General features: G+C 42.2%; 1 protein-coding gene across 1 annotated transcript; it reads right to left on the bottom strand.

The window, feature by feature from the left end:
* Positions 1-189: 189 nt before the first annotated feature.
* On the bottom strand, positions 190-11636 carry LOC148901959 (F-box/WD repeat-containing protein 7-like). The gene is made up of 13 exons (XM_088990116.1): positions 11428-11636; positions 9986-10068; positions 9542-9692; positions 8602-8736; positions 8388-8511; positions 6569-6684; positions 6396-6509; positions 6114-6295; positions 5733-5958; positions 3564-3630; positions 3344-3487; positions 3131-3280; positions 190-899 (listed from the first exon to the last, which is right to left on the bottom strand). The coding sequence occupies exons 1-13, from the start codon at positions 11464-11466 to the stop codon at positions 718-720; spliced, it is 1713 nt and encodes a 570-aa protein (XP_088846242.1). The 5' UTR covers positions 11467-11636; the 3' UTR covers positions 190-717.
* Between the last annotated feature and the right edge of the window lie 1521 nt (positions 11637-13157).

The raw sequence follows: 13157 nt of genomic DNA, 5'->3' as shown, positions 1-13157 counted from the left end.
AAATTCGACAACTAGTTATTCATCAAATTGTTGTGCGCTCTAGATGTAATATGTGGAGGGTATTAAACATTCTACTGACTTCCCGTTCCCCAAATTCATAACAGCACCCCTTGAGGAAACCTGAACTACAATGTGGCCCGTGGCAAAAAAATGAGTTTGACACACTTGCTCTTTAAGAATGAAGGGATGGGAATTTAATAAAATTGAGAAAAGAGACAGATGAATCGATTAAAATACTCGTTAGTTTCGGCCGTGACACACACGCACACACCCGCGTCTGTCATATGGATGCAAGCGTTTAGCTTCATTTCTAGCAGGCAATGGCGATTAAGTTGTCATTATGATGAATAATCAGATGATTCTTGCGCATTTCAGTTCACTTCGGGGAAGCATATTATCACTTCACAGGCAATCAAATCCCCAAGCAACACAGAACTTCATCTCAACACAATAGTTTGGCCATGGAAAAGTGAAAAGCATTGATGGATGGGAGCCAAAAAAGGGAAATGATCCCTGCAAAGCGTGCAATGAAGGGGTGTGGCGGGCAGCGGGGGTCCAACCATTCGGACTAGAACAGCACACTTTCTCAATCCGATGCCCAATTCCAAGATGGTTAGCAGCAATAGTAAGTCAGCACTTTACTGTACTGGAAATGTTTTGCATCCTCAAAACTTGGGACACCTTGCAATTGGGTCCGGCATCAAAAAAAATCCCCTTTTAATGAACGGTATCTTCCACGACAGAATCTTGATGCGATTCGGTCTGTTCCTTCTGGTCCATTTGCTGCTCGTCCAAGTCGAAGTCCAGCACTAGCAGTTTGGTCTCCTCTGTACCCATCCTACTGCCGGCTGCGCAAACCAGTCTGGTGTCGGAGGCCTTGATGCGCCACACCACGCCACCTGTACACCATGCCGAGAGAATTGGATTGATTACCGTGGTCATACATTTGCGATGGAAGTGAAGACATGAGTTTTGGTGATTTTTCAAATTCTTTCATGATCTTCCAACTCACACTTCTCCATTTCTACAGATAAGTAACTACATACATTGAATTCTCCATTCTGGACCAACAGGTCCACCTAATCGGGTGTCTGGTTGCGATGGCCATGAAGCCTCAATTATCTGGTCAACCATGTCCAGACATTTTCAATCCACTGTCCCCTGACAAGGGTCGCAGGGGGTGCTGGAGCCTATCCCAGCCATTTTCGGACGACACCCTGAACCGGTTGCTAGCCAATTGCAACCATCCAAGCTCACTTTCATACCTCAACACAACTTAGTGTTTCATTAACCTGCTATGTATATTTTTGGAATGTGAGAGGAAACTGGAATACCCAGAGAAAAGCCACATAGGCACAGGGAGAACAGGCGAACTTCACACAGGAACGCCAGAGAGGGATTTGAACCCTGCACCTTTGCAATGTGAGACCGCAATGCTACCTAATCAACCACTGTGCCGCCCCTCTTAAAGTCCCCTTGAGTATTTTGAAAGGCGCTTACAAATAAAGTAGATTATTATTATTATTGTTGTTATTTTGTTTTTTGTTCTTTTGACTTCAGGATGGGGGCGGCCCGGTAGTCGAGTGGTTAGCACACCGGCTTCATAGTGCAGAGGTCGCCGGTTCGCATGCCGGTCCGGCCTCCCTGTGTGGAGTTTGCATGTTCTCCCCGGACCCGCGTGGGTTTTCTCCGGGTCCTCCGGTTTCCTCCCACACTCCAAAAACATGCATGGCAGGCAGATTGACCACTCCAAATTGTCCCTAGGTGTGAGTGTGAGAGTGACTGTTGTATGTCTTTGTGTGCCCTGCGATTGGCTGGCAACCAATTCGGGGTGTCCCCCACCTCGTGCCCGAAGACAGCTGAGATAGGCTCCAGCAACCCCCGCGACCCTAATGAGGAATAAGCGGTACGGAAAATGAGATGAGATGAGACTTCAGGATGGTGCCTTTACGGCAGCTGCTGCTGTGAAATGTAAATTTCTCCACTGCGAGACTAATAAGGTCTAATTCAATCCAAATCCAATTATGAAAAGTAAAAACTCTTGAAAATTTGATACATCACATAAATGTGTTGTTAACATTCTATGAGAAAAAAATTTTTCATTTTTACAAAGTCACACTTTCTCCTGTCATTGAGTTTGATTCAATTTTTTGGAATACAATCACATCCTGTGACACGAGAACCAAAGTGAAGCTTCAGAATGGATCAAAATCTCCTCGCTTGGTACACAAGGCACATCAATGTAAAATGTGGGTAATTTATATTGTCATTCCAATAGAATCTTTTTGAAGTATTTTGTCGTACAATGAATCCACTAATTTCAGTAAAAAGTACCCTGTTCCAAATGTGGGGCAAATAGCTTTATGAGAATTAAATGTCCAGTAGAAAATTTACTGGACACTTTTTAGTAGGACACTATGTTGCTTAAAAAACAAAGGGTCATTTGAAGGCTTCAAAAATATATTAACTCATTCATTGCCAGACAATGTGCAAAAACGTGTCCGCTCCAGTGCCACGGTTTTTGTCATTTCCACTCAAATTCTAGGACACACAGATTATTGAGTTTTAGGACTACATAAACATTCAATGTAGCATAAGAAACCTTAGTCTCTCTTCTTTAATCAGAAAGAAAGAGTTAATTCCTAAGTTATATGGGTCTGGAGTTATCCGAGTTTGAAATGGGGGCGGATCTAAAAAAGGGAAATGCTGTGCCCTCGTGGGAGAGAAAAACATTGCCAGAGGTCTGACCGAAGCTTTAAACACACCCCCGTAAGAAAAACCAAAACCCGAGCAAATTCGGGAATGTCACCCCACGTCATGCTTTTCAGTGCCTGAATAAATTCGGGAATGGAAGTGAGTTAATTGCAGTAGCCAAAAATGATTAAAATGTGATAAATGTTGCAGTTCTCCATAATAAAACCATGAGTGACATCCAAAACATTCAGGTGATCTTGTGTTTTGAATGAACGTTGGGTATTTACTATTTTGACAATGTTTTACTTATTTTTATTGGACACTGTAATTTTCATTATTTAACCGTAACCCGGAATGGGAAAATGAAAACCGTAGTTTTTAACGGCAAAACCGGAGTAGTTGGCATGTATGAAAATGTGTGTAAACGGTTCCTTACCGGATCCGCAGCTCGGTAGTGCTACGACGTCACGCAACCAGTCGCCCGTTTGAAGATCCCACAGTTTAACCGTGCCGTCATCCGAGCTGGACAGGACCAAACCTCGGCAGAACTGCAAGCACGTCACCGCCGACTGGTGCTTGTTGGGACCTGACGGCGACAACGGTGGACTGTCAGTGACAAACTCAGTTGACGCACCACCGATGACCTCACCTTGCAAAGTGTGAAGACAACGTCCCGTACGGATGTCCCAGACGCGAACAGTGGAGTCGGCATTTCCGGACACCAGGATGTGGTCCCGCAGCTCCATCCCGCTGGTTAGCGATTGGTGACCCGTCAGGGTGTGGACGCAGCTTCCTGCGCGAAGACACGGCGGGTGGAAATCATAGCCCGCTTTTCATTGGCCGACGGATTCCTCCATCAAACATCCCACCTGTTTCGACGTCCCACACTCGGATGGACGTGTCAAGCGATCCGCTGACCACGGAGACGCCGTCAAACTGCACAAAGCACACGTACAGTATGTGAATTGGGCCTTTCAAAGTTTTTAATTTGGACAAAGTTATATTTCATGTGACAGAAATGTTAGCCATCAACTTCCATGATTCTTGCAAATAAAACTGTCAAATTTTCATATGTAATAAATACAAATCTTAAGACATTACAATATTGTTTCCACTGCATTAGAATGGAGGGACACTCAGATAACCCAAGCATGGAGTCATGCGGTGTGGGAGGAGTTTTCAACTGAGTCTACATTTACTCTAAATCACCGGTGGCAAAGTTAAGGCCTGGGGGCCAAATCTGGCCCGCCATATCATTATATTCGCCCCGCGAAAGCAAATCGAACTTGTGAAATTCCATGATGCTTGCTAAAGTCCGAACTAATACAGTGGGACCTTGGCTTACGAACTTAATTGGTTCCCAGACAGAGTGTGTAAGGTGAAAAGTGTGTATCCCAAAAATTCATTTCCCATAGCAAACCATTAAAATGAGAATAATCCGTTCCCAGGTCCCCATAAAACATAATTTTCTACTTTCTAATTTTCTAAACCTTAAAACTACACAAAATATACCTTATTTTATGGATAATGTGCTACAGTATTATGATTAAAGAAATAAACTGGACTTTACAATAAAGTCATTGTATTAACCTTTGTGACGGTCGTAAATGGCTTGATGGAGTGTCCGGTTTCCTCAGCATTGAACACTTGAGGAACATAGGCTTCTTTCAACATCTTGAGGAATGATCCCTTGTAAGTGCTTTCTCTGTGATAATTAGATCTAGTTCTTCATCAATTGTGATCTGTTTAGCTGGGTTGATAGCTTTTTGCATGAAGTGTACAAATGACTTGTGCGGGTTATTTGTGGAGCCTGATTGATGGGATATTTTAACCGTTTTCTACCCTTTTTCTCACTATTCTCACACTTTTGTTTTTTTGTTTCAAGCTCTATCATCTCCCTTTCGTGTGTGTGTTTTCTTACTCTCTCTGTCTGCCTGTTTCTTTAATGTGTAACCCCCCCCCACTGCTGGGTTCTTGACCAATGCCGTGGCTTTAACCGAAGACGCCATTTTGTTTTTTGGAGAACGGCCTTACTCTCTCTCTGTCTGTAACCCCATGCCCCACTGCTGCGTTCTTGACCAATCACGTGGCTTTGACCGAAGACTGGGGGCGGGGAATAGAGGACAAAAACAGTGGCCACCATTTTCTTGTTAGAACGGGCTCATTCGCGAACAACATCACTCATTGTGGCAGCTCCGTGCGTATCCCTAAAGTTCGTATGCCAAGGTAAAATTTTCATAAATGTAACGTTCGTAAACCGAAAAGTTCATAAGCCAAGGGGTTCGTAAAACAAGGTTTCACTGTATTTAAAATTGTCCCATATAAACCACAATAACAGTTCATCTGTGTAAGCTTGGTCGTACAGGAGTGGTCCATCGATGAAAAGGTTTCTTCAGCCACCATCTATACTTTTTTGAAGGTGTCGGATGTTTCGCTCCTCATCCTATCAAAGCAGAAGTCTGGCACCTCTATCCATTAGGGATATACAGTAAATAGGGCCAGAGCTACCAGCACAAATTTAGTTGACTGACAAAGCTTTTAGGATGAGACACCTTTAAAGAAGTACAGATGACTGCTGAAAAATCCTTTTCATCGACACAATAACAGTCATTTTTTACTTCAAATATGAAAACTAGTTATTTATTAACTCATTCACTGCCAGACGATGTGCAAAAATGTATCCACTCCATTTTCACTCAAATTGTAGGACCCACAGATTATTGAATTTTAGCACTACATAAACCCATTCAATACAGTGTTAGAAATCTTAGACTCTCTTCTTTCATCAGAAAAAAAGTTAATTCCCAAGTTATGTGGGTCTGGGGTTATCTGAACTTGAAATGGGGCGGCTGTATAAAAGGCAAATGCTGCCCCCTCATGGGAAGGAAAAACATTGCCAGATCTGACCAGAAACCGTAACTACAATGTGGCCCACGGCGAGAAGGAATTTGACACCCCTGCTGTAAATCATCTTGTGGACAGTAAAGAATGTCCCCACTCTGATTATTTTGTATGTTTGTGTGTGTGTATGTGTGTACCTGCAGTGAATACACTCGATTGGTATGTCCCTGCAGAGTGTGGAGACACGCCTCTGTTTGAGGGTCCCACACTTTCACCATGTAGTCGTAGCCCCCCGACACCACGCGGCATCCATTGTACTGGACGCAACGCACCGCCGCCACATGTCCCGCCAAGACGTGCTCGCAGTGACCGCTCGACACGTCCCACACGCGCACGGTCGTGTCCCTGGAGCCTGAAACCACCCTAAAAGGTGCACAGGCACGAACACACAGCTGGAACAAGCACAAAAAACTCGGACGCTTCTATCTAAGGTCTCACTGAATCCAATCTCGGGAGTAGAAGTTGCCCGAAAAGTCAAAATGCGCAAGTCAAGTCCAAAGACCTGGATGTATTGTTACCGGTTGCCATGGAGATGCATGCAGCGCACGGTAGACGTGTGGCCGTGCAGTACGTGGGCGCATTGGCCGCTCTCGGCGTTCCACACACGCAGCGTCCGGTCGGTTGAGCCGCTGATCACCGTGGTTGCCGCCATCTGACTACACCAAACGCCGCCGGTGTGGCCCGTCAGCGTCCGCAAACACTGACCACAACACCAGACACATAAGTCGTATTTGCAAAAGTGCGCACACCCCGCGATAAATACCGATGTAGCACTTACACGCGCGGAAATACTCCCTTACCTTGCCAGTGACGGCCGACCACACTTTGAGCGTGTTGTCGTCAGAGCCGCTGACAATGAGGTCACCGCTAAACTGGAGACACGTGATCACATGGTTGTCGTGACCTTTCAGGACCTGTGGGGACATGCACTGAGTCGACTGTTCACCGTTGCACAGTGCACTCGTGCGCGTACCTTAGCCTGCCGTTCGTCCCCCTTCCTCCAGTTGTTGTCAATGCGGTGTTGTCGTATGTACGTCGATTTCCAGGTGACGCAGCCGCTGCGGCGAGGTGACGCGCACTCGGACACGCCTATGCAAGACAGATAAACAATAGATGAAGAAATACACACACAAATATAAATACTGTATTTTCCTGACGACATGGCAGTCATCGACTCAATCCTGTGTTCTTCTATCATGGTTTGGTTCAGGGCCGCCACGAAAATAGACAAAATCCAACTTCAACAGACAGTTAGGACGGCGGGAAAAAAAACTAGAGCACGGAAAATCTTACTGGACCTTCCGCACCCTGCCCACCACCTTTTCCAGTGACTCCCCTCAAGCAAGCGCTATTGTTCACCATGTTCACCAAATCCAGCAGACAGCTTCTTCCCCCAAGCCATTAACTCTATAAACAGCAAGAACAATCTAATTGTATAGTGGCTCTTTGTAATTTTGCACAACCCTGTGGAACAGCATCCCATAATCATTGTAGCTCCAGCTCTCTACTCACTTGAACCACTGTCTGCTTGATACTTTGCACATTGTCACACAGTTATTCCTGAGAGGTACCATTTACACAAAAAATGATTAGATGAGATTAGATTAGCCTTTATTAGTGTCCTCCATACTTATTTGTCATGTTGTTTTTAGTGATGCTACTAGTGCAGTCTCCGGTAGAGACAAATTCCTTGTGTGTTATACATATTTGACCAATAAAGATGATTCTGATTATGATAAGGCGCAACATATTTGAAAACCTTTCCAGATCTAAGGCACACCACATTATATGTCTTCAACAATTGACATGTTTTAAAAATGTTTCCCGATACAAGGCGCATGGTCAGCTTTTGAGAAAAATGAAAGGCTTTTAGTTGCGCTATGTGCATAAAATGGGGGAATTACACATTTGTCATTGATGACACTTTGCAGTGGCGGACCGTGGCGGACCGCTAGGCCTTCAGTAGTGCTCCGTCTGAATCAATACAGACTGAAAAAACTGTGGTGTGGTTTACTACAAGTCTACTAGAGGGTAGCATTAGCCACGATAAATGAACGACCATTCTTAATTATGTCCATTTTTTTTGAAAAATCTGTGTTGAAAACGGCTTTAACAGTAAATGTCCAACCAAATCAATGTCTTCTACTCCTTCAGTCATTGTGAATTGACAAAACCTACCGATACAGTGCGCTAGCTCTGGCCAGTATGCTCTTGTCACTAGCGGCGAGTGATCAGAACACTTTTCACAAACTAAATATTGGCTAATGATGAACCAATCATAGTTTGCAAAAACTAACGTTTACTAGCACCTGCAATAATGTGTTGGTCTCCCTTTTGGGTTGCCAACTCGAAATCTGATTGGTTAAAGCAACAGTTTCATTGACATTGATTTTTATGCTCCAAGGCCTGCAAAACTGATTGTGAAGGTGTCCAGGTCGATTTGACCCTGGTAACAAATGATGGCTGAAGTGTGATTCTTTAAATACATGTAGTTAAATACGAAAACACACATCTTGAAGCTGAAAGACAAATTTGAATTATTTAATAAGAATTCATGGATAAAATATAATTCACACTTGTCTATGATTCAGATATTTTTAGGCCAGCAGAGAAGGCTTTGCAGGACTTGACGGTCCGCTACTGCTTTTTAGGATATCTTCTAGTTGTTGTTTTCATGAACGTTTATAGCTCCCGATTGAATCAGTGTGTATGAATAGTAAACAGATGCTGAAAAGCAGCAGTTTCTGACTAAAGACTACATCTCAGTGGTTTTGATGATGGGTTTTGCTTACCTTCCTCGCGGCACTTCTCCCTCCATAGCAGGTTGTCCTCAGCCAGAATTCGCCAGTACCGGCATGTCTGAGCGGCCTGTAGCAAGTCCTTCGGAGCCAGGAAGTTCAGCACATACAGAGCCAGCTGAGGACACGCACACACATGGATGCACAGGTATTATGCGTGTGGGAAAAGTGAGCCTGTGTTTAGGTGGTATGTGGTCAGCAATCTGACCTCTTTGGGCAGCAGGGAAATGAAATCCCACTGGAAGTGTGGTTGGATGAGTTGCATGACGTGCTTGAGTTGGCCCGTTTCACAAGCCTCAATCAAGTGGTCCAGTGCCAGCAGCCTTTCGGGTCCACTCCACGCCTGCACACCAGGATGTAATTGTCTAATTGACACATTGCGCAACACCGGAACAAATCTTCAAGTTGGATAGATGACTAGCCATTCCACTAGATGTCAGAATCAGACCCGTTTGTCCAGTTGTAAATGAATTAAGACTAGATTATCAAAATTTCAGCATTTACAAATTTAGTAGGTCCTTGAATTCTTCTTCTTCTTACTATTATTATGATGTTTTTTTTGCTAAGTCTATTTTTTGCAGAACAAATTGATTAAAACATTGAATAAAAAATGAACAGAATTAACATTTACAGCAAGACAAGATGAGTGACTGTGATTGACAGATTTAGAATTATTTGATCTTTTGTTTTTGTTTAACTTTTACTAAAGAGGAAAAAAATCTGACCATGATCATTCAAACAAGTTGGAATACATTAAATAATTATCTTTAAAGAAATAACTATTGGCCAATTATATTCATTTGTGGATTTTACAGAATAAATACATATATAAGTAGAAAGGAAAAAAACAACTAACTAAATAAATATATGAATGAATGAATGAATGAATGAATGAATAGAAAAAAGAAAACCAAATAAATAAATACATGTATACATAAATGTAAACAAATGTATACATAAATTAACAAATAAATGAATAAACAAATAAACAAACAAAAACCAAATAAATAAATAAATTATTTGGATCTTCATTACTGTGACATTGATGGAATCACTAGTGCACAAGCTACAAAAAAATGCTGACATTGGCATCATTATTCATGAATATTATGAGCTGTCGTGCGTGTGAATGTGTATATCACTCGGACACTCCAACAACAGAGAAGGAGGAAGTTGCCTGAATCTTGTAGGCCACGAGGGGGCGGGCCCGAGGTGACGCGGCGCCTTTGCGCCGAATGCCCGTTGGCCAGCCGGATCTCCCCAAATGTCGTAGGGGTACTCTGAACCGCTCCGGGAGGACTACAAGTTGAAAGGAAGGAGGAAAGAATGAATGAAGGAAGAAAGAAAGAAAGAAAGAAAGAAAGAAAGAAAGAAAGAAAGAAAGAAAGAAAGAAAGAAAGAAAGAAAGAAAGAAAGAAAGAAAGAAAGAAAGAAAGAAAGAAAGAAAGAAAAAAGGGAGGGAGGCAGGGAGGGAGAAAGGAAAGAAGGTCCCACATAGGAAGCAAAGAAGGAAGGAAGGAAAAAGCCAAATTAGCCGACAGCCAATAGCTGAGTGCCGAGGTGCTTTGGAGTGCCGCGGTACTTCAGCATACCCGAAATAAGCGTTGCCTCTACAATGTTTCTTTCCTGAGGAAAACGGACGACCGTCGGGACCGTAATCCAACTTCCTCTTGACCTGAAGGGTAAATAACAAGAAAAGCATCACTCAGAATATCCAATTCATGGGGACTTTTTTTCATCTTGGGCTTCACCAGGTGCGACCAATGTGATACCTGGTAGCCCCCAAAGACCACTTGATTAACTTGCGGTAGCCTTCTAAAAATAGGCAATCGATGATGGAACATTGTGATTTTCTCGTAATGTTGCTGAAGTGATCATTAGAAAATCTAAAATTTGGTGACGATTTATCAAAATTAAATTGTCGGTTTCTTAATTATTTTGTAAATGTCTTAACATGATCAGTCTTTAAATAAATGAGTTGATTAACAAAACATAAAACCACGATTAGAGGTAAAAATGAGAAAATATAATTAATTTTGATTTTAATAATAATAATAGTTATTATTATTATTAATTAACTAATTAGGTGAATAATTTGTGATGATAGTACTACTATTAGTAATAATAATAACAATAATATTACAACTTATTATTACCACCATGCTTATTATTATTATTATTATTATTATTATTATTATTATTATTAAGAATAATCATCATCATCATAGCTATCACTATTATTATTATTATTATTATTATTATTATTATTATTATTATTATTATTATTATTATTACCAAAGTGAGTATCGAATTGAAAGTAGCTCTCAATAATGGACCTACATTGTTCCTAAAATATAAAACGAAAAAAATCTCGTGAGAATTATTACAGGAGTGATGAAAGATTGGGAGCGAGGCGTCAGGATTTATATCTGTTCTATCAGATTCTGAATTTGAATTCGTAAGACTGTATCATTTTAGCATCAAAATATGTATTCAAATTTAGCTTCAAAACGTCACGACTGCGTCGCCAGAACAGCCTGAACGACAGTCAAGGCTGCATCATCCAACGGCAGCCAATGTTGGCTCACTGACCCATCGCTTGCTTTGGCCTGGCATCCCCGAGGAAGCCGGAAGTGACATTTTACGGCCAATCTTGCAGTTCAATGTTGGAAAAAAGTGCACATTGAATCTTTTAGCGATTCAGTTCACTGTCAGGGATTCAGAGTGGGAATGTCCTGGCATTACAAAGCCTCCCCCCACTTCACATGCGAGGTGTCAATCACACACACACACCCTCCGCCACTTCTTTGCCAGCGAGCATTTCAGACGAGAGTAATCAATCCGCAAGATGTCATTCGTGTTATTGTCATTATTATCGTCGTTCTTGTGATTCTTGTCACGAGCGCTCTCCTCGTCCTTTCAGCCGCATTGGGCCGCGCGCACGCGTAAACCAAAGCGCCTCGTCATCGCCAACTCGCGCGCGCGCATCTCCCGATTCATTTGGGTGGGAAATGCTTGACGCCTGCCGGTTCACCTTGTAGAAGATGAGCTTCAAGGTCCCGTAGAAACCCATGGCCGCGCCTCCGAAAGCCACTGAGGAAAGAAGGGAAAAGCCTCCACAGTCGGACCAGGTCGTCTTCGTCTAGAGTGCGAGTTCACGACGACGCTCAAATTGACTGCATCGACGCACCCCCAGTCGATTCCATTCTGCGTTCAAAGACTGAAGTTGCGTTTCCCACCCTATAGATGGCAATATTTACTGTACAGACGCAGATGTTCTCACTGTCCAGAGCAGGGACCGGCAACTTAAAATACTGGAGGCCAGTTATTCTCAATAGCAATAGTGCTACTTCAACAAAGACAATATTTTAAGCAAACATTAATAAAACTATAAGCGCTATATGTTTTTTACCGTTGCAAATAGCACACATAAAAATTTAAGGAAAGCACAAAACGGTTTCACTATTTTGTAAATTGACATAAAAATCAGCTCGCGCAAAAAATGATGTACAGACACACACCTACTTATGACCATTAGGGTTATAAACAACAGTAGATACGAACATTTTTGTAGTAACATATGTATAGTATTCTCTCCGGTTCTACATATACATATCTTCATAGAGCATATATTTTATTAAATGTTTATTTTTCAGTACAAACCAATACAGATTACTTATACAAGCTTTAAACATACTGTACTTATATAAACCTTAAACATACATTCCATACACACAAGCCTGAAACATACTTTACTTATACAGTGGGACCTTGGCTTACGAACTTAATTGGTTCCCAGAGTGTGTAAGGTGAAAAGTGTGTATCCCAAAAATTAATTTCCCAGAGGAAACCATTAAAATGAGAATAATCAGTTCCCAGGTCTCCATAAAATATACATCTCAACTAAATAAGCCTTAAACCTAAACACAACATACCTTATTCTATGTATAATAAATGTGCTATTGTATTGTAATGAAAGAAATACACTGCACTGTATAATAAAGTCACTTTGTTTACATTTGTGGTGGTCGTTGATGGCTCTTAATTGACACTTGTTGGTTTCTTACTTGTAAGGTCTTACGAAACTGAGGCATCACATTATCGTTCATCATGTTGATGATTCTCATAGCCACAGTCTTTTCTGGATGGAACAGTTCAATAAAAGCCTGCACATCATTCCACTTAGCCAACATTGCCTTGATGCTCTCACTTGATGCTGCAGCCATCTCCTCCTCCTCGCCCTCAGATGACAACTCCTGAATGGCTTGCTTCTGCTTGTCCTCTTGAAGGCAAATGAAATCATCTGTGTTGAGGACCTCATTATGGTCAGCAACAAGCTCCTCGATGTCATCTGCATCCACTTCGAGTCCCATGTTCTGTCCAATGGAATGTCGTCCAAAACAACAGTCATGAGGATCAAATCCTTCAAAGTCCCTCTCAAGGATGCATGCGCGCCACAAATTCTTCCATGCTGCTTTCAAGGATCGAAGGGTAAAATCAAGCCTTTTTCTATCAGCTGAACACAATGGTATACATTGAAATGGTCTTTCCAACAATCCCAAAGGGATAGTTTGGTGTCATTAGTCACGTGAAAGCATCGAGTGAATAAAGCCTTTGTGTAAAGCTTTGTTGCGAAGGATGGTAGCAATGGTGGACTTAGCATATCCGCTAAGCCGCTAAATCAGACAAACGCACACCTCGTTCGTGTTTCTCAATGATCTCCTTATTCTCCTCGACTGTAATTTTGTTTTGTGTCTTCTTCGG

This window comes from Hippocampus bargibanti, linkage group LG02, assembly GCF_051943395.1.
Source record: "Hippocampus bargibanti isolate YZ-2025 linkage group LG02, ASM5194339v1, whole genome shotgun sequence".
In the NCBI taxonomy this organism is placed as follows: domain Eukaryota; kingdom Metazoa; phylum Chordata; class Actinopteri; order Syngnathiformes; family Syngnathidae; genus Hippocampus; species Hippocampus bargibanti.
This window is presented reverse-complemented; position numbering and strand designations above follow the sequence as displayed.

Bases quoted from the DNA above. Each gene is read 5' to 3' on its own strand.
- LOC148901959 (XM_088990116.1), bottom strand. From the start codon at position 11,466: ATGGGTTTCTACGGGACCTTGAAGCTCATCTTCTACAAG. The intron at 6,685-8,387 runs GTAAGCAAAACC...TGTCTTGCATAG, and splicing joins GGAGAAGTGCCGCGAGGAAG to GCGTGTCCGAGTGCGCGTCA. The intron at 6,510-6,568 runs GTACGCGCACGA...ATGTCCCCACAG, and splicing joins GGGACGAACGGCAGGCTAAG to GTCCTGAAAGGTCACGACAA.